The sequence below is a fragment of the Acomys minous genome, assembly GCF_964271855.1.
Source record: "Acomys minous genome assembly, chromosome: 5".
NCBI classification, from domain to species: Eukaryota; Metazoa; Chordata; class Mammalia; order Rodentia; family Muridae; genus Acomys; species Acomys minous.
The window spans coordinates 63,955,300-63,976,475 of NC_140494.1; the positions used below are offsets into that span (position 1 = coordinate 63,955,300).

The 21,176-nt window shown below is 38.6% G+C and overlaps 1 protein-coding gene across 4 annotated transcripts in view; it reads right to left on the bottom strand.

Annotated features, from left to right (window-relative positions):
- The window catches only part of C6 (complement C6), a 77,865-nt gene that overhangs the window by 42,951 nt on the left and 13,738 nt on the right, over window positions 1-21,176 (bottom strand). For all 4 annotated transcript variants that reach the window (XM_084783546.1, XM_084783548.1, XM_084783547.1 and 1 more), the window contains 3 exons: window positions 17,862-18,003; window positions 8,554-8,692; window positions 3,988-4,188 (listed from right to left, as the gene is read on the bottom strand). In XM_084783546.1, coding sequence (XP_084639672.1) covers window positions 3,988-4,188; window positions 8,554-8,692; window positions 17,862-18,003 — 482 coding nt within the window. The remainder of the gene's footprint in view (window positions 1-3,987; window positions 4,189-8,553; window positions 8,693-17,861; window positions 18,004-21,176) is intronic.

A 21,176-nucleotide genomic window follows, 5' to 3' on the forward strand; every position in this document is an offset into this window, starting at 1 on the left:
CTTAGTAATGAGGATGATAATGGAGGAAACAAATAAAAGTCGTAATCAAATGCGGGAAGACGCAGCCAAGCAGGTGAGAGACATAAAAGAAGAACATAGAGTGGAACTGGAAAACTTTCAGGAAAATGCAAACAACCAGATGAAAGAAATCAATAAAACGGTTCAAGCTATGAAGACCTATAAAGAGGCAATGGAAGAAACCCAGGAATATACAAACAATCAGATGAAAGAAATCAAAAAATCTGTTCAAGATATGAAGATGAAAATGGATTCAATGATAAACACACAGACAGAAGAAAAACGAGAACATGAGACCTCAGAGAAGAAGGCGAGCAACACAGAGGTTAGCTTTTCTAACAGAATCCAAGAGATGGAAGAACGAATCTCAGGTCTAGATGATACAATCACAGATCTTGAAGCAACCATTAAAGAAAATGCCAAATCTGGAAAACTCCTGACACAAAACATCCACGAAATTAAGGACACCATGAAAAGAGGAAGTCTGAGGATAATAGGCACTGAAGAAAGAGAAGATATCAGACTCCAAAGCCCAGAAACTATTCTCAACAAAATCATAGAAGAAAAATTCCCCAATCTAAAGAAAGAGATGCCTATAAACATACAAGAGGCATACATGACACCAAATAGAATTGACCAGAAAAGAAAAACTGCCCGTCACATAATAATCAAAACACAAAACATACAGAACAAAGAAAAAATATTAAAAGCTGCAAGGGAAAAGGGCCACATAACATTTAATGGCAACCCTAACAGAATTACACCCGACTTCTCAGCAGAGACCATGAAAGCCAGAAAGGCCTGGACAGAGATCCTGCAAACCCTAAGAGACCACAGATGTCAGGCCAGACTACTTTACCCAGCAAAACTATCAATAACCATTGATGGAGAAAACAAAATATTCCATGACAAAACCAAATTCAAACAGTACCTATCCACAAATCCAGCTTTACAGAAGGTACTAGAAGGAAAACTCCATCCCAAAGGGTCAAGCTACAACCAAAACTACTCAGGAAATATATAACTATACCATGGCAAAAACACAACTACACAACGCTCGACTGGAAACGACATCAAAATTAAGACTCTTAACAGTCACTGGTCGTTAATATCTCTCAACATCAATGGTCTCAATTCTCCAATAAAAAGACACAGACTAACTGAATGAGTGTATAAACAAGATCCAACATTCTTCTGCATTCAAGAAACATGTCTCACCCATAACGATAGGCATTACCTCAGGATAAAAGGTTGGAAAAATATTCCAAGCAAATGGTCACAAGAAGCAAGCAGGCGTAGCCATTTTAATATCAAACAAAATAGACTTTCAGCCAAAATTAATGAAAAGTGATGAGGAAGGACACTTCATACTCATCAAAGGTAAAGTCAACCAAGATGACATCACAATTCTGAACATCTATGCTCCAAATACAAGGGCACCCACATTTGTAAGAGATCTGCTAAAAAAGCTTAAACAACACATCGATCCCCCCACATAATAGTGGGAGACTTCAATACCCCACTCTCACTGAAGGATAAGTCATTGAAACAGAAAATAAGCTGAAAAATAACATCATTAACCAATGCCATGGGTCAAAGGATCTAACAGATATCTATCGAACCTTTCACCCAAACAAGAAAGAATAGACCTTCTTCTATGCACCCCATGGAACCTTCTCCAAAATTGATCACATCGTAGTTCACAAAGAAAGCCTCAACAGATACAAGAGGATTGAAATAATACCTTGTACCCTATCAGATCACCATGCTCTAAAGTTGTTATTAAACAAAAACAGAACTAACAAAAAGCCTACACGTACGTGGAAACTAAACAACTCTCTGCTAAATGACCCCTCAGTCAGGGAAGAAATCAAGGACTTTCTGAAATTCAATGAAAATGAAGGAACAACATACCCAAATTTGTGGGATACATTGAAAGCAGTGCTAAGAGGAAAAATCATAGCATTAAGTGCCTTTAAAAAGAAATTGAAAACATTGCACATAAGCACCTTAACGACACAACTGGAAGCCCTAGAAAAAAAAGAAGCAGAAACACCCAAAAGGAGTAGACGTCAGAAAATAATCAAACTCAGGGGTGAAATTAACAAATTAGAAACTAAGAAAACAGTCCAAAGAATCAACAAAACCAAGAGCTGGTTCTTTGAGAAAGTCAACAAGATAGACAGACCATTAGCCAAACTAACTAAAAGGCAGAGAGACAGTATTGAAATCAACAAAATCAGAAATGAAAAGGGAGACATAACAGCAGACACTGAAGAAATACAAAGAATCATAAGATCCTACTTTGAAGGCATATATGCCACAAAATTTGAAAATCTAAGGGAAATGGACGATTTTCTTGATCAATTTCACTTGCCAAAGTTGAGTGAAGAACAGATAAACAGGCTAAATAGCCTCATTTCCCCTACAGAAATAGAAGCAATCATTGATAGTCTCCAAACCAAAAAAAGCCCATGTCCCCTGGAGGGGGAGACCTGGTGGCACTCAGAGGAAGGACAGCAGGTTACCAAGAAGAGACTTGATACCCTATGAGCATACACAGGGAGAGGTAATCTCCTTCAGGAACAGTCATAGGGGAGGTGAATAAGGGAAAAATAGGAGGGAGGGAAGAATGGGAGGATACAAGGGATGGGATAACCATTGAGATGTAACAAGAATAAATTAATAAAAAAAGAAAAAAAACCAAAGCTATGACACATGATTTATAGGAAACATGTTAATTTAGATAAGGCAGCCCTGATGATCTGTGTCTGATCCTGGAAAATCATGTGATAGAAAGAGAGGATAGACTTTAAAGAGTTATGCTCTGATCTCTACACACATGAGCACCCACCCATGCACATACACACACAGTAAGTGAATGCATATTTTTAAAAATGTTTTTTAAGCATGTCAAAGAAATTGAAACCCATGGAGTATCAAAACATATAGTTTCCTAAACAAGACTTGCATAATGATGACACCAATCAATGTGCCAGTGAATCGAGTAAATTTCACAAGGCCCAACCCCTTTGATAAATCCATACAGGCAATCAATCAATGGGTACTGTGAAAGGGAGAAGAATTAGTTTTCTTCAGGGCCGAATCACCCAATAGGTTATAATATTTCAAGGTGTTAGCTATAAACACGTGAACATGTGAACAACACTAAATGCATGATGAGAAAGAGAATAATAAGGAAGAAAAGATCTTGGATTTGAGAGGGAGTGAGGGACTAGAGAGGAGCTAGAGCAGGTGAAGGAAATGTCATAAATACGTTTATATATGAAAGTCTCAAAAGATTTTTTTTCTGAGACAATGTTTCTCTGTGTTGCCTTGACTGCCCTGGACTTGCTTTGTAGACCATGCTGACATCGAATTCACACAGATACACCTGCCTCTGCCTCCCAAGTGCTGGGTTACATTAGCGTCACAGTCTAAAAACTAGCCTCATCATTGGCAATATCATAGTGAAACCTTTTCCATCTGTATAATTTACAAATGCTTAAAATAGCTCTCTTGGGTCCTAGAGAGATGACTCAGCAGTTAAGAGACCTGGCTTTTCTCTCAGAGGACCTGAGTTTGGTCCCTGCACCCACATCCTGCAGCTCCAAGTTGTCTGCAATTCCAGTTTGAAGGGATTCTACCCTCTTTTCTGGTCTTTGTGGGTGCCCACACATATGTGGCATACGCTTACTCACCCATACATTCATGTAAATAAAAATAAAAATAAAAACGAGCCTTAAAATGTATTGAAAATAATCCATATTGACCACAACGTAGGACAGAAAACCGAAAATAAAACAAATGAAGTTCTTTAAGTTCTAAAGTGAGAGTTACAAAAAAGTCTATTTAAGCATCTCTTAGAATTCCTACAGATACAGAAATGTTAGGCTTCTTGTTGTTTGATTGCTTTGATAGGTGTTAATTTTGAAGAAAGAATTAACTGTGGGAAGCTATTTTCCTTACCTTTTTGTGGGAGGCTTGAACGGCTTTTTTGAAGGCCGAGTAATGTTGGAATCTCTCTGTTTTCTTTGAGGAATAAAAAATCGGCACATGAAAAGACTGTTTCTGTTCACCCGATGACAAAGTGGCTTGATTTTTATTATTTCCAAGAGTGATTAAATCTTTGTAGAAGTCTGTTTTCAAGTCATCTTCTACAGTTTGTACCTGGCCAACAAAGTGTACATGAAGGAAAACGTAACTTGGGGAATACACAACAGAGTGACTTGCCATCACCTCCCACAATGATCACTCATTTATTCATCAATTCACTCAACACTGAACAAATAGTCCATACCCATCCCATATTCCTGGAGAACAAGGCAATCGGTTAATCCTTACACCCAGGGAGTTAATAGTTTACTTAAGGAGAGAACACAGTGTGGTAAGTGCAATGCTAATGGGATGCCACAAATAAACACAGGTCTGGAGAGACCATGTTTTGAGTAGCTTGATTAAGGAGAGAACACAGAGCCAGAGACTTGAATGATGATAAACAGTGAGAGCTACCTTCATAACATTTTGTGTCTGAGCTTGTGTGCCTGGTACCTGCAGAAACTAGCCATGCCCCAAGGGGACCTCTTCTTTCACCTTTAATTATACAAAGTAAAGCATTTATTTATGATATTGCCAATGATGAGGTTGAGTTTTAAGACTGATTGCGACTTTAGTATGTTGTGGGATTTCATTTAAATTGTATTTCAGAGATCAATTACTGAGACAAAAGAGTGGGAGAGATTCTGTATGGCCCTCGCTCCGCTCTTTGTCTTATCTGTTGGCCACACTGCTGAGATGGAGGGCAGTTCTGAAACCCATTTGAGCTAAGGGTAAAACAGGGTTATGTCTCAGAGTTATGTCTCTGCTATATTATGACAGTAAGGACAACAGATTATTAAAATCACTCAAAATGGATGAGAACTACCTTGTTTGACCAGAAATAGAAAATCTTTCTTTTTTAAATTAATTTATTTAGTTTATATCTCAATTGTTTTCCCCTCACTTGTATCCTCCTTTCCCTCCCTCCCTCCCTCCCTCCCCTCCCCTCCCTTCCTCTTTCACCCTATTCCCCTCCCATAAGTCTGTGACAGAAGGTTTTCTCCTCCCCCATGATATGATCACAACCTATCAAGTCTCATCCTGGTAGCCTGCTTATCCTTTCTCTGAGTGCCACCAGGCCAGGCCTCCCCACCCAGGGTAGGTGGTCAAATATGGAGTACCAGAGTTAATGTCTGAGTCAGTCCCCACTCTCCACTCAACTGTGGAGAATGTCCTGACCATTAGCTAGAACTGAATGTGGATTCAATGTTTACTGCATATATTGTCTTTGGTTGGTGCGGTAGGTTGAGAAGACCCCCCAGGTCCAGATCTGCTCATCATGATGATCTTCTTGTGGGTTTCTAAGACCCTCTGAATCCTTCTATTTCTCCATTCTCTCATAGTTCCCTCATCTAGAGTCCCAATAGGAAGTCCTGGCATCTATCCCAATCTCCAGGTAAGTGAAGACTTATTTTAAGCACTTATTACTAAAATTCACCAAGAGCGATGTTGCATTAAACTAATTGCAAAATTATCCAAGAAAAGAGGGAAGCCCAACCCTGCTGGGAAAGATTACTGTTCAATGCTAGTAATATAATCAATATCTTGGTGTTGCTTACATATGCTGCAGTAAGCACTAGTTAGCATCAAAAATGCTCACAAAATGAACCTCCCAGTCAACAACAAGATGATATAAGGTCATGCTGTTAAAGAATATATGCATATAAGCATAGTTGTGTAGATTTATTCACAGCTTTTTAAAAAACCCCAGCTATGCTCTTTGTATGAGCTTAGACATAAGATATTAGTGGACAGAAATATGGCTCAATAGAGTTTGGTTGTTTGAATAAGCATGGCCCCCATAGGCTCATATATTTGAATGCTTGGTCATTAGGAAGTAGAGTTACTTGACAGGGAGTAGGCTACTGTCACTGGAGTGGGCTTTAGGTTTCAAATGCTCAAGCCAGGCCCAGTGTTTCTTTCTTCCTACTGACTGCCGATCCAGATGTAGAACTCTCAGCTACCTCTCTGGCACTATGTCTGCCTGCATGCCACCATGATGACAATAAACTAAACTTCTGAATTATGAGCCAGCCCAAATGAAATGTTTCCCTTTTTAAGAGCTGCCCTAGTCATGGTGTCTCTTCCCAGCAACAGGTCACTGACTAAGACAGGGTTTATTCCAAAGACCCACAAGGTGGAACCATGAAAGCAGTCCTCTGATCACCACCTGTAGCATGTACATACTTTCTTTCTTTCTTTCTTTCTTTCTTTCTTTCTTTCTTTCTTTCTTTCTTTCTTTTTCTGTGACACACACACACACACACACACACACACACACACACACACACACGTGAATTAAAAGTAGGTAATAAAAATATTCTAGTTTGAGGCCAGTCTGGCTTACAAAGCCAGGACAGTAAAGGCTACACCAAGAAACCTTGTCTCAAAAAGACAAAAACAAACACACACACACACACACACACACACAAATACTCTAAAGACAGAGTCAGATGCTAGCAAACAAGGAGGGTTTTTGTATCTTGGACAGAAGCTCAGGGAAGATATTTTTGCCAAATATATTATTAGTGAGGAAGGAGACAGTTTCATAAGTGAGCAGAGGCAAAAAGTTATATTAGACTGGGAAGTGGGAATCAGGTGTGTGGTAACATATTTTGCCTAAGTTATTCATTCATAAGGCAATATTTTATTTATAAATACATTATTAATAAGCATCAGGTGTATGAATAAAAGTTTAATGTTAATCACATTTGTGTCTTGTGAAGCTTGTGTTGTAAGGACATTTAGGAGGTAAATCAACCCTCACTATAAAAATAAATGTGGAGAACCCAAGAAGGTGGGAAGGAATGGATGATCATGGGAATGCTACTCAGTAAATTGTGCAAAGTAGACTCCTGCTGAGAGTGCTGGGCCTGTCACTGTTGTTGAAAATGGTTATTTTTGAACATAAGCCTGTAGACTGCTTGTTTGGAAGCTAGAAAACACCCTCCAGTAGAATATCACACGCATTTCCTCCTTCAAAGTCCATTCAATATTTTATATCCTAAGAATATTATTAACATTTGTCTTCTAGAGATTTTACAATGTTGCAATGAATCCACAAGTCACTTTCAAGACACTGAAGTGTATATTATTTATGTATATATGTATATAATGGTGTTCATTAGATTGCAAATGCCTGTATTTACATGTATAGAGATGCCATTTTAATTTTGAAACATTACATTTACACACACATATTCATTCATTTATTCTATGTTTATATTTGTGGACAGAGTCATGACACAGTGCACATTTAGAAAGATGTCAGAGGACTGCTTACAGGAGTCTGTTTTCCTTTTCCACAGTGTAAATTTTGTGGAGTGGACTTGACAACAAGCACATTTATCCTTGGGCACTGTAAAGAAGTGTTGAATGGTTTCTTGCTGAGCATCTACTAGCATAAAGAGAAACTCACAAACTCTAAGTTCTGAAATTCTCTATAGCAGTCAAATCTTTGTGCAAGAATGTAACTACTAAGACCATGCATTTCCATTAAAAAAATTAAAGGAAGGGGACTGCTTACTGCTTTAGTCACTGTTCTATTGCTACAAAGAGATACCATGACCAAGGCAATTCTTAGAAAAGAAAGGAATTAACTGGGGACTTTCTTACAGTTTCAAAGGCTTAAACCACTGTCACCATGCCAGTGAGGCGATGAAGAAGTAGCTGAGAGCTACATCCTGATCTGCAGGACACTAGATCTTGCCTTGGCTTTGGACACCTTAAAGCTGACTTCCGTTGGTCCATTTCCTCCAGTCAGGCCACACCTTCAATCCCTCGAGTGCTTCCAAACAGCTCCACTTCTGGTGACTAAACTGTTGTGTGTATGAGCTTATGGGAGCCATTCTTATTCAGACAACACTGACTTTAGCGTAATAAGAATGGAAAATTCATTTTTCAGATACTAGATTGTTATCCAGCACTGTACTGTGCTGCTCATTACTATAAAGGAACAAGAAAAGCACTAAAAATTTATTTTTTTAAGGGAGGTAAGCCAAGCTATTTTATATTCAGACTCATCAATTTTTTTAAGGAAATTAAGATTATTTTACATCTGTCTCATGATTATGTGAATGAAAAAGCTATGGTAAGAGAACATATTGAATAAACTTTGGGGGGTATAGGTATGCTTTAAAGTTACATGTTCATGGAGAAAAATGAAAAACAGTTAGAAAAATGTCTTAAGTCTCTAATTTACTACTACTTGCTAGCTTGTTTAATGTTGGGCAAATTAGTTACCCCCACTCCTCCAGTAAATCAATAAAAACAATCCTCACCTCACTGGGTTTTGGAAGGATTAAATAGAAACATATAGTACATGTTTACTGTTCATTATCCTTCTATTCTGTCCCATTATGTGTCAAAATCTCCGATAGAAACTTGGCTTACAATCACCACCGGTGTTGGAGTGGCCACCACGCGGCACTGTCATACCTCGAAGTTGACGTTGTCCAGGTTGGCTGGAACACGGTATGGATTATTTGCTCGGCTGCTTCTGACAGTTTTACATATTCCTCCAGTGAAAGAGTTATCAAGGACTTCCCCTCTGCGCTCCCCTGCCAGAAAATGAAACCTGGAAACAAAGCAATTTTCAAGAATTCAATAGATATAGAGCAATCCTTAAAATTTACCTTACTTATGTGAAATAAATTCCTTTTGCTAGACATTCTTGACTTTTGACAAATGACTCCAAGGGAAAACTTATTTTTTTTCTTCTTCTTTATGATGAGGCATTCATAAAGGACTGGATCTCTTAAACTCAGCCCCATTGACTCAAGAAGGTCTGGAATTTCAACATGAAATAAAATTTGAGCTTATAATTTTTATCATTTAAAGTTGATACAGACATTGGAAGAATAATACTATATGGTAAAATGCAAATTACCAAACAACAGTAGGAACATTTTAGAAGTGTTGTAATAATGATAGTGCTATATGGTCATATAATTACATTTAAATGTATTTTATTTATCAAGTGATTTTATATCATTTGTTAACCTCCTATACATCAAGCAATAGTAAGTAATTTACAAATATTAAGTGATTTAACATTTAATAGCTATATATACATATATATTTTTGGGTTTTCAAGACAGAGTTTCTCTGTGTTAGTCTTGGCTATCCTGGACTTACTTTGTAGACCACGCTGGCCTCAAACTCACAGCAATCCACCTGCCTCTGCCTCCCAAGTGCTGGGATTAAAGGCATGTGCCACTCTGCCTGAGCAATAGCTATATTTTATACATAGAACTGTTTACATCTACTTTACAAATGAAGAAATTGAGGCACATGGAGATTAGCTTGGTTAAATTAACGTGTTGAATAAATTATTAGCAGCTTGAGGCAAATTTTCACTCAGCTCACAGTCTTCTGGTTTCCTAGAGACTGTGCTACAAATTATCTGAGAAAAGTAGATGTTTTGATAAAAGTTTGGTAATGCTGCATTTATGTAGATGATAAAAATTGTCTTTAAAAGATCATGATAGACTCTTTAAAAATACAGTCAGTTTCTATATATGCTTGATTAGGTAACCCTGTCTTCCATAACACAGATAATTCAGTTCTTGAGGACATCATTCAGAAATTCTATGTAGTAGAAGGAAGTGCTCTCCCACCCTGTCCCACAAGTACACTTATCAGTTCTGATGGTGGTGGGTGCTCAAGTGGACAGGAGCATCCTTAAGAAGATCATGTGTCACTTACATGTGCTTCCATTACACCTGTATAGTGTTAAGTGAAAACACAACTCGTGTCTAAATGGCTTTACATTTTGTGTTGTCTGCATTATTAACCTTTGGCTAATGCAAGAAAAATTAATAGATTCATTTCTCTGAAGAGGTGTCAAGAAGTTAAATATGTGAATTTGAGTACTCTGCTATTAGACATTTGGTTTTTGATTACAGAATTAATATCAGGCATTTAACCGTAACTAGTTGGCACAGTGTCCTTAGAGGAAGGTGCTGAATAGGAGGAGGAAAAAGAGAGGGAAAATGGAGTAGGATGGAGTCTGAGGAAGTAAACATAAACACAGTATAATAATACAGCTGCATGAACATGGAAATGTCATAATAAAAATGACTAAGAAAAGTACGAAAGGAACAAGAAAAATTAATACATTATAAAATAAAGTTAGAACATTAAAACATACTTGTTAATATAAAATAGTTGTTATTTTTCTATCAACATGAATGTAGAACAAACAATTTGAAACTATTTGCAATTGTTTTCTCCCTTTAAAGAATGGAGGTAACAATTACTGCCCTTGGCTAGTTTGGGGAGTTAATAATGGTTAGCACAAGATTAGCTTATTAGCCTGCCCTACACAATGAAGTAGTACTTTTTAATTTTCCTAGTTTTCTAGTGGAGAAAATGTATTTTAATTTCATTAAATGAGTTGCACATTGAATTCAAGGGTTATTGCTTATAGTATTCAAGACCATTGAACAAAAGCCAACTATGCATGTAATGTAAACCAAAAACACAATAAAAATAATCTTACTCCAGTTAGAACAGCAATTACTCAAAAGACATAAGAAAGTGGGGGAGAGAAACAAAAAGAAATAAAAAAGAGACAAGAAAGAAAGAAAGAGGAAAATGGGAATGCTAGTCAGCACAGTCACTATGGAAAGCAGCACAGAGAAAAATGCTGAAACACACGAGGACTGTCCACAATATAGCATCCCTACTATTGGATATGTATTCAAAGGAGTAGGCACAGTGTCTGCCAAAGAAACATCTCTACTCACTTTACTTTAGATTTATTCATAATAATAAAGTTTTGGAATTTTCCAATATTTACAGTTACAGATGAGTACTCATAGAAAATAGATTACCTACACACAGTGGATGATATGATAGTAAGTGAAATAAGCAGACACAGAAAGACAAATGCCGCTTGTTCTCACTTAGATGTGAAACATAAATTGATTTCAGAGACATATAAAATTACGGCGATCACTGTCTGGATGGAAAAAGAATGATTAATAGGTACACAGGTAAAGTCACAAAGAAGGAACAACTTCTATGTTTATAGCACACCAGGGTTAGTAAACATGGCTACATTTAACTGAATTAATTGAATATTTCAAAAAATATAGTAGAAAATATTTCTGAGCATTCCCAACACAAAGAAATGAAGTGTGTGGATGACAGATATGTCAATTTCTCTGATTTGATAATTACACATTGTACATATGTATTCAAATGTTACACTGTAATTCATAGTTTTATGCCTACTGCTTACTGGTTAACATATATTTCAAATGTTGGACATTGCAAATAAAATGTTTCATACTCCAAACAACATTAAGAATAAATTAATAAAAAAGAAAACAATTCCATTTATAATGGCATTTAAAAAGAAATGTCTCAGAAACACACACACAGACACACACACACACACACAAGGAGGCTAAGACCTGTATCCAGAAAAGTATAAAAATTGTTGGAAGAGTATATAAAGTGCCAATAAATGGAAAGACATCCCACATTCATGGACTCGAAGGTATTTTTTTGTATTAAGATAGAAGAACTTCCCAAACTGACATGTGGGTGTGGAACAACTCAATCAAAATGGTTTGGATGTGAAGTGTCCCTCCAGAAGGTTCATGGGTTGAAGGGTTGGTACCCATACGTAATGCAACCTTAGAAGATTCTAGAAAAATTAGGAGAAAGAGACTGGCAGAAGGAATGCTATTTGAACTTGTCCTTGTAGCTGCATCTTGTCCCATGTCCATCAATATCTTTGCCTTCCAGCTGTGAGGTAAATAGCCTCTGTCACATGCTCAGAACACTGGTGTTATGTCTCATCATTGGCTTGAGATAAGCAGCCAATGACTATAGACAGAACTTTCTGAAACTTTGGGAAATCTCTGAAAATAAACCTTCCTTTACTTGTTTCTGTCAGATATTTTGTTACAACAATGAAAAGTGTAACAGAGAATCTAAGCTGACTCTTTCCTTAAAAAAATTGGCAAGCTGATCCCCAGAGTCATCTGGAAATAGCTGAAAGAATCCTGAGACACAAGAACAAAACCAGAGGAGTCACAGTTTCTGTTGTAAAGGACGGAGAAAGCCTGAGTGATGAGGACAGTGTAGTACTATAGCTTTAAATCTTTGAGATCTTATGTACACCATCTTCTTAGATGAGATGCTGAAAGCATACACAAGAGAAGAAGGATATATGTTAGAGTTTATCAGAATTAAGAGTTTATACTCAGTAGGACACAGAGTTTACTCTTTAAGAGCACTTACTAATCTTTTAGAGAACACAGATTTGATTCCCAGCACCCACATGGCACACTGCAACCACCTGTGAACTCCTATCCTATGAGATGTGATACTATCTTGGGTCTCTGTGGGCTCCTATATGCATATAGTGCACATAACACACACACACACACACACACACACACACACACACACACACACACACCAAAAGGACAAAAAAACAACCCCCCCAAAAGTCTTTAAAAATATTTACACCTTAAGGTGCCCAATCAAAATATTGAAAGAAACCCAATGAAAGAAAATATTTACAAATAAACTACCTGTCTGCTGAAGAATATACAATGAATACTTATAAACCAATAATATCTTTATATTAGCCCATAGTGTTCAAGTGATCAAAGTATCTGAATAGATATTTCTTTAAAGAACAGATGGAAGCAACTAATAAACACACAAAGAATTGTTCAACATTCTGGCCCATTCAGGAAATTAAAATCAAAACTACAACCAGCTTTCATTTTACACTCACTTGGATAGATAGGTTTAATGACAGGGATATCTGAAACAACTGTTGGAAAACAGGGAGATGGTCAGTAGTTAAAAGTATTTGCTGAGCAAGCCTCATGACCTGGTGACCGGAGTTTGATCCCTGCAACTCATGTGAAGAAGCCACATGAGGTGGTGCACATCTTGTAATTCCATTGCTCTTAAGTTAAATAGGAGGTGGAGATGGAGGAACTAGTCCAAAGCTTGAGGACCAGATACCTGGGAGTCAGTCTCTGTCTCTGTTTCTGTGTCTGTCTGTCTGTCTGTCTGTCTATTACACACACACACACACACACACACACACACACACACACACACACACACACACAAATGTTAGAAGCCAGAAAGTAGCACTAATAATTTCAAATAAATGAGAATTGTATTTAAAATATGAATTTTTTATCAGTAACATGTTTCTAGCACTCAGCAGTAATTAAAAGTTTGCTCCATCAAAAAATCTGTGGGCAAGCTGACTTTTCAATCAAATATAACATTGAAAACACAGAATGTTGCAGCTGCTGCTCAAAGTTTGTATAAATGCTTTAAAATTATGTTCGGGTGGTGGTTATATAAATATGTGAATATACTAAGAAACTATAGCTCTACACCCTGTTTTAAATAGAACCGTGCACGTTGTGTAGCACAGTCTGACCTGCAAACCTTGATCCTTTGCTCATCCTCCAGTATGCTTGCTTCGAGTCGCTGAATTGTCTGGTGGCTGGGAATTGTAGTTCACTGAGGTTGTTTTGGGAAGAAATGGTTTCAAAGGGTTCTCTAAGATGCACTGCACACTCAAACAGCTCCAAGTACAACCTGAGATTTGCATTCATTCACATTTGAATTTCTATCAGTGGGAATCTGAATAAAGAAGGAGGGAAAGGTGATCTGGGAAGAGCTTTATAAAGCACTCCACAGGACAAGCACCAGTGTTGGCAACTCATGTATTTGCCTATTCTAAGTTAAGAGGGATGAGTGAAGAGGAAACAGTGGCTCTCATAGAACTGCCTCACACGATGTGCCTATGTTTGTAACAATGGAAAAGGGGCTTCAGGAAAGAAAACCACCTCTCTGGTGACAAGGAAGCCATGAAGCTGCCTGCAGAATCTAAAGACAGGATTTTTATGAAGGCCACTCCATCAGAGCAGATGTGAGGACTCTTTTGGAGCTTGTCAAGATCAGCTTCAGCTGTTGGCTTGACACAGACCTAGCGTCCCCTGGAAAGAGGAAATTTCAACTAAAGAATTTCCAAGATCAAACTAGCTTGTGTCCCTGTCTGTGAGGCATCTTCTTAATTAGTAACTGATAGAAGAGGGCCAGTCGCTGTGGGCAGTGCCATGCCTAGGCAGGGAGCCTGGGCTGTAGCTGAGTGAGCTGGAGGGTACAAGGCAGTAAGTAGCACGGCTCTGTGATTTCTGCTTCAGTTCCTGCCTCCAGGTTTTTGCCTTTAGCTCCTGTCCTGAATTCCCTCAGTTATGGACTACAACCAACAAACTAAGTTAAACCCTTTCTTCTTAAAGTTGCTTTTTGGTCAGGGCTAAACCATTTATGCAGAAGGTTCTAGCTCTTGTACTTTGAGTCTCCTCTGAGATGTTTATATTGACCCCCTATTTTTAGGTTTCAAATACATACTGACATTAAATAATTTACCTTTTTAAATTGTTTTCATTGCATTTGCTTTTTTTCATTTTTTTATTAATTTATTCTTGTTACATCTCAATGGTTATCCCATCCCTTGTATCCTCCCATTCTTCCCTCCATCCCATTTTCCCCTTACTCCCCTCCCCTATGACTTGTGCCAGAGGGGGACTTCCTCCCCCTGTGTATGCTCATAGGGTATCAAGTCTCTTCTTGGTAGCCCGCTTTCCTTCCTCTGAGTGCCACCAGGTCTCCCCCTCCAGGGGACATGGTCAAATATGCTTTATATTTCATCGTTTTTCTTTCTGTGCTGGAGGAACTGGTATTAGTTAAAGCATGCAAATGAATAGAGATGCATATGTGTGTATCTGCATACAGACATGTGGCCAAGTGTATTCACACATACCTTGGCTGCGCCTGATAAGGAAACAAATGACGTGTTCATATTGTCTGATTCTTGCTTTAGGTATGGGACTTAGTGATTGATGTTGGGAATATAAGTACTGTTAATTTTTTTCTTGGAAAGATTTAATTAAAAAAAACATCCAGGTGCCTAGAAGATATCTTTTCTGGGCAGAAAAAATATTGGAAGGCAGAGAGAGGACTCTGAGATGCTGACGCCAGCTGACTAGAAAAAAAATTCGAGTAGATCTCAAGACAGTCTCCCTCAGGACAAAACAGAACTGTCTGTCCTTGAGTCAGAAGCTCTTGCTCATTTCTAAGAAGTCTTGGGACAACATCTCTGGTTGTCACAAGGCCACACAGTTTGCCTGCCAAGAACACATAGCATGTGGTCTTCCTTATCTGTAGCTCTGGTGCTGAGATCCACAGAGTAAGAGATGAGTTATAATGTTCCCCTTCATCCATTGGAACATAACAAACCCTTGAAAATCAGAACATTGGGAACATTAGCAACATTGTGATCATCAGTGGGCGATCGGAGGCTGTGATTTTTTTTGCAGGAAAAGGAACACAGGAAAGACATTTTACATGTTGATGAAAAATAAGATGCCAAAGCATTTTCATGGGAATGAGAAGAAATTAGGAAGTCTTAGGGCAGGGTACATGTGGGGAAACTGTGGCCCACGATATTAAATAACTTGGTTGTGATATGTAAAGCAGAAATGTGTGGACCTCAATTCCTCTTACTTCAGGCTAAAGTTTTCTCTGTCTTACAAGTGTTCTTGAGTTTGTTCCAATGGCTACTTGCTTTTATTATAAATTAAATGAGACTATATTTGAGTTGTTTGTTTTTCAGACTTCAAGACTCCGTATTATGCCAGTTGTGGCAATAAAGTAATGATGAAAACAACAGTGAAGAACTTGTTTTTTAAATTAAAATTAAAACATTCAAAATAGCATTTTGCACTTATGCACAGATGCATGCTAAGGCACATGCGTGGAAGTCAGATGAAACTTTTTAAGAGTTCATTCAGTCCTTCCACTTTTTTTTTTGAGACAGGATCTTTCTTGTTGCTTATTCTGCATTGCAAACCCCAAAATATTTGGTCTGTAAGCATCCAGCCAAGCTTCCTGCCTCCACCATTTATACCAGGAGAGGGTCTGGATTACAGATACCCACTCCCACACCAGGCTTCTTATGTGTGTTTTGGGGATGCAAATGCAGGTGGCCAGGCTTGGGCAGCAATTGCTTTTACCTACTCCTCAGGCATCTCTCTAGCCTAAGAGTTGAATGTTTTAAAATTCCAGTATGAAGCAATAGAACTGGACAGCCAATTGGCTTCTCTCCGACCCTAAATTAAAGGAAGGGTTCATTGTGGAATAGAGGACACAAGAGGTTATCTTCATCAGTTTTCTCTGATGTTTCAAACTGAGGTTCAGTTCCTATATTCCTTTTCTTTTCTTTCTTTCTTTTTTTTTTTTTTTTTTGTTTTTTGTTTTTTGTTTTTTTTTGTTTTTCAAGACAGGTTTTCTCTGTGTAACAGCCCTGGCTGTCCTGGACTCACTTTGGAGACCAGTCTGGCTTCCAACTCACAGAGATCTGCCTGCCTCTCCCTTCTGAGTGCTGGGATTAAAAAGGCATGTGCAACCGTGCCCAGCCTCAGTGCCTATTCTTGACTCCTTTTATAGTCTTTAAACTATTTGAAAGCAAAGGCACAGCATAATGCATTTAGATCCTCCTGATAAATTGCCAGTGACCTCCACAAATAGCAACATCAGGATTTTTGAGTCCAAGTCAACAAGGGCTGCAAGGTTTTGGTTTCTTTCAGTATTTTCTCTAAGGGATGCTGCTGTGGAGTTACAGAAACAAATTTGGTTTTGAAATCTGTCCTTGATTTCTGGTGATGCCATTCATGGCTTCAAAGACTTAATTAGACCTTCTGAGGTTCCATTTCTCATTATTAAGGTGAGGCCAGATAATACCACAAGGCTATCCTTTTGCCTGAAAACCACTGACCTACCCAGAAATCACACTGTCTTTCGGGAATGATCCTTAGCCACACCAACACACATTTTTCTCTACTTTTTCACTCTGCTATAACCACTCTGTTCTTTTTGCTTGTTCGTTTACTTGTTTTGTTTGTTTTGTTTTGATAGCTTCCCAAATCTTTTTTAAAAATTCACTTTATATCCTGATCATAGCCCTATCCCTCCTCACCTCCCCCATGAGAGAAGGATTTTGTTTTGTTTTTTGTTTTTTTGCCTTAGACAGGAAAAGTAGAGAAGGAAAAAAATCATAAGACATTAGTGAGTAGAGAACAGGAGAGGGACAGGAAGGGAGGGAGGGAGAGAGAGAGAGAGAGAGAGAGAGAGAGAGAGAGAGAGAGAGAGAGAGAGAGAGAGAGAGAGAGAGAGCCTCAAAGCTGCTGAGAATCAGGGGGCACAGGCTTCCCAGTAGGAACTCAGGCTCTTTGCCATATGATCCAGCTAGGCCTGGGTGCTGATGAGGAAGAGGTGACAGTGGAGAAGACCGGTGCTGATTCCTCTCCCTCTCTCTCTCTCTCTCTCTCTCTCTCTCTCTCTCTCTCTCTTTCTCTCTCTCTCCCCATCTCCTTCCCTCCCTCCTTCTGTCCCTCCCTTTCTGTCTCTCTCCCTCCTTCCCTCCCTTCCTCCTGCATCTCTGCATCTACATTTTTTTTACCCTGTCCTACTCTCCCACAGGATTTTCCTGCTGGGGTTGACTTATAATACAATCATAAACAACGTTCTCTTTTTCCTGATCAGTTTCTTCAGTGACCCAAACATCATTCAACAGTGTGTTGTTTACCTTCCATTAGTTTATGTGCTTTCTCTAGTTTTTGTTGTTGATATGCCTCTTATTATTTAAAAGTTACCTCATCTTTCCCAAATTATAAAAAGATGTTACATACCCAGTGCCCATCAGCTGCGCACCAGGGATGGGAATGTATGTCCGCGAGCATACTGGCTTTGTTATCCCACAGTCTCTTTCATCTGAATTGTCTCCACAGTCATTTTCTCCATTGCATTCTAACTTGCTGGGAATGCAGCGCCCTGATCAAGAAAGCACACCACAGCATTGCTAGGTTATCAGCCAGGAAAGCATTTGTTAAGGAGAAACAAAAATGTTCTAAGTGTCAAGAGAAAGTTGAGGGTAAGGTACAGAAACATACAAAATGAAGTGATAAACTGATGTCACCTTTTAGGGCCTGAGAGTCTAAAAGTCACATAGGATTATTTAGTTGCTTTTGGGCTATGTTCAAGAAGAGATTTTTCCTTTTCTTCCATTTAAAAGAAGAATAATTTTAAGATTACATTATAGTGAGATTTCTGTAGAGATACTGGTCTGAAGAAAGCTAGTTGTAGGTTTAGAATTTTGTTTTGATTTCTATGGCAGAGTCTAGATTATTTTTGTTTTACATAAACCCTATAATTATGTGCACACCAGCAATTTCCTTGTGCAAATGATACATCTCCAAATTTCTAAAAGTTTATGTTGGGTGGAAGAAGCTCATATACTTTTTACTCAAGATGAGCAGCCTGACAAGCTGTGATCAGGCTCTTACAGTCTGTATCACTAAACAGACTAAATAAATGCTTGCTGGGGGACTTGAGTAGCTACTGAACTAAATTTTTTTATTACTAAAACAGACTCCTGAAAACACTTAGTTTCACATCTTTTGGTTAATAACTTCTATTTAGAAGGGCGGGTATATACAAAATAATTATCTTCTTTACATTATTTACAATCTTGTCTTATGTTCAGACAGCTACTATAATCACGCCTATGAGCACCATAATCAAACAAAACTAAAAGACGGGATTGGATTTCTGTTGATTTTAAGATATATGCTGGAAGAAGCTGCTTTTAGAAAACTGTATCTCCAGGGGTTTCGTTTTTGTGTACTTTCAATCTTGTTTTTGATAAAGGGGATTACGGGATAGGTTATTTAATTTGAAACAGAGAAGGGTGTCATTTTGACTCTGCTGCATTTTAAAAATTCCATTCTCCGTACTAACACACTGAAGAAAAAATTGAGTTTTGGGTAAGGTTTCATTTTAGAGGGACATTCTATTTTCTTAGCTATGGATACTCATGGAGCACACAGTTCTTATTGGCCAGGCTTTGACACTTCTACTTATTTGAAGAGACCTGCCAGCAAGTGCTGAGATGAGAGAAGAGAGATACCTTTTGAGTAGTGTTCAGTAATCAGGATCAGGGATTATGTAGGCGAGGTGGGACGTGGCTAAGAATGACTGTGGGCAGCACAAACTCAACGGAACAAAAAGAAGAAATGATGTCACATAAGCCGCTGGTATAGCCTATACCAGGTCACGGTTGGCAAGCTGAAGAGCAGTGTGAATGCTGTAGAATTTATTGTTCTCAGCGCATGCATATGCAGCACTCCCCTTTATCTGTGTGGAACAAGTGTGAGACCCTCTCACGCCTAAGACTCCAGGGAGCACCAAGCCCTGTAATTCACATCTCATCGATCTGAAGCACCTGTTACACACTTTGTCCCACACTCCTGCAGTTTCAGAAATGACATCTACTGTGGTGCTAGTTTATTTTCCCTTCTTTACAAGTTCATGCATAATAGTTTCCTTCTTACCCTAGGTCTTAGCACCCTCAGCATATTATTGTCCTAAGTTGCTTATGTCACCAACTTTAACCTTGGCACTTCCTGCTTCTCTTTGGCTCACGTGAGTTGCCATCACTGCACCCTTGCACTTTGGGGCTATTTGTAAGTAAACAGGTGTACTGCCACAGCTGACTGCTGCACTGATCTGATAACTGGGACAATGGGCAGGAAGTATATGTTGTGAGTATGCTGTAGAAAGAGGTGATCAATATCCTGGGAGGGACAGGGTGGGGATGACACATGGTTTTCCTATTCTACTCTGACATGGAATTTAAAAGTTAAAATTGTTTTCTTCTGGAAAATTTCATGTAATATATCATATAGTTGGCCATGAGTGACTGCAGTCCCCAAAGTGAAACTGTGTATAAAGAGGGATTTTAACCGGAGCCATGCAGTCATTTAGACACTGGTTACTTTTTCTTTTTCTACTTGGACTAACAGTGTTACTGTGATTGCATATTATTTTTATAAACTCCAGAAAGGATAGTTAATTTTTCTAAGACAGGGCTTCTCTGTGTAGCCTTGTCTGTCCTAGTCTCTTGGTAGAAGAGGCAGGCCCCAAACTCATAGAAAACCATCTGCATCTGCCTCCCAGAGCGCTAGGGTTGCAGGAGTGTGCCACTTCACCAGGTTGCTAGTTAATTTTTTATTCAGCGCTTAAAATTGGAGCCCTGGGAATTATGTTGGCAGAGTGCACTGCAACTAATCTCATGATAAGGCTGATCATTCCATACAGGCGTTAGTGTGATATGCAGCCTTGGGGATTCTTCAAGGACTGAATGGGAATTATGAAAGAGGGAATAAAAGAATGAGTCTGCTTGGGACAGGATGATGGCTTTGTTAAGGAACAGGCTATGCGTCATCTCAAATCAGGCAAACAATCTCCATTCAGCCTCTCACATTTCCATTCACAGTAGGTGGGTTTTGAGGTGTACAGTAGCATATCATTTGCAGTGGAGCATTCAATAACCAAAAAGGGCATCAAATCACCTAGTCGAAAAAGATGCCAATCGTATAGTTGCCAGGGGTTTATCAGTTGGTAGCTTTATTAGGATGCTATTGAGGGCTCAGGGTGAAGTGGTTTGAACAGCACAGAGCTCAGTGTCACAGCAGCTTACCACAGTTACAGACACTGTAATAATTTGGATGCTTTAATTATTAATTTTATTGCATTTTATATTTAATTAGTTTTTATTGGAGATCAGACGGCACACGAGCCGCAGTGGGCCCATGAAGCCAGAAGACAATTTGGAGGATTTGGTTAGCTCTTTCTACCATGTGGTTCTCAGGGGTTGAACTCTGGTCGTCAGGATTCTGAACCATCTTGCCATTCCAGTTTTCAAACAGTGGCTATGGCCGTAACTCTGTTGGACTAGAAACCAGCAGCTGCAGCTGCAGACTGGCCTGACATTAACCATAGTGTCTTAACAATCAGTGTGTGAATCTAAGGTGTTTGCAGCCTCATGAATGTTCTATCTACACTCATCTCTTCTATAATTAAATTGGTAAGTTTATCGTATGCTGAATACTTTCTCAGTTGTTCACTGTAGTAACTGCACGTAAGCCTATAATAGTTGCACTTCA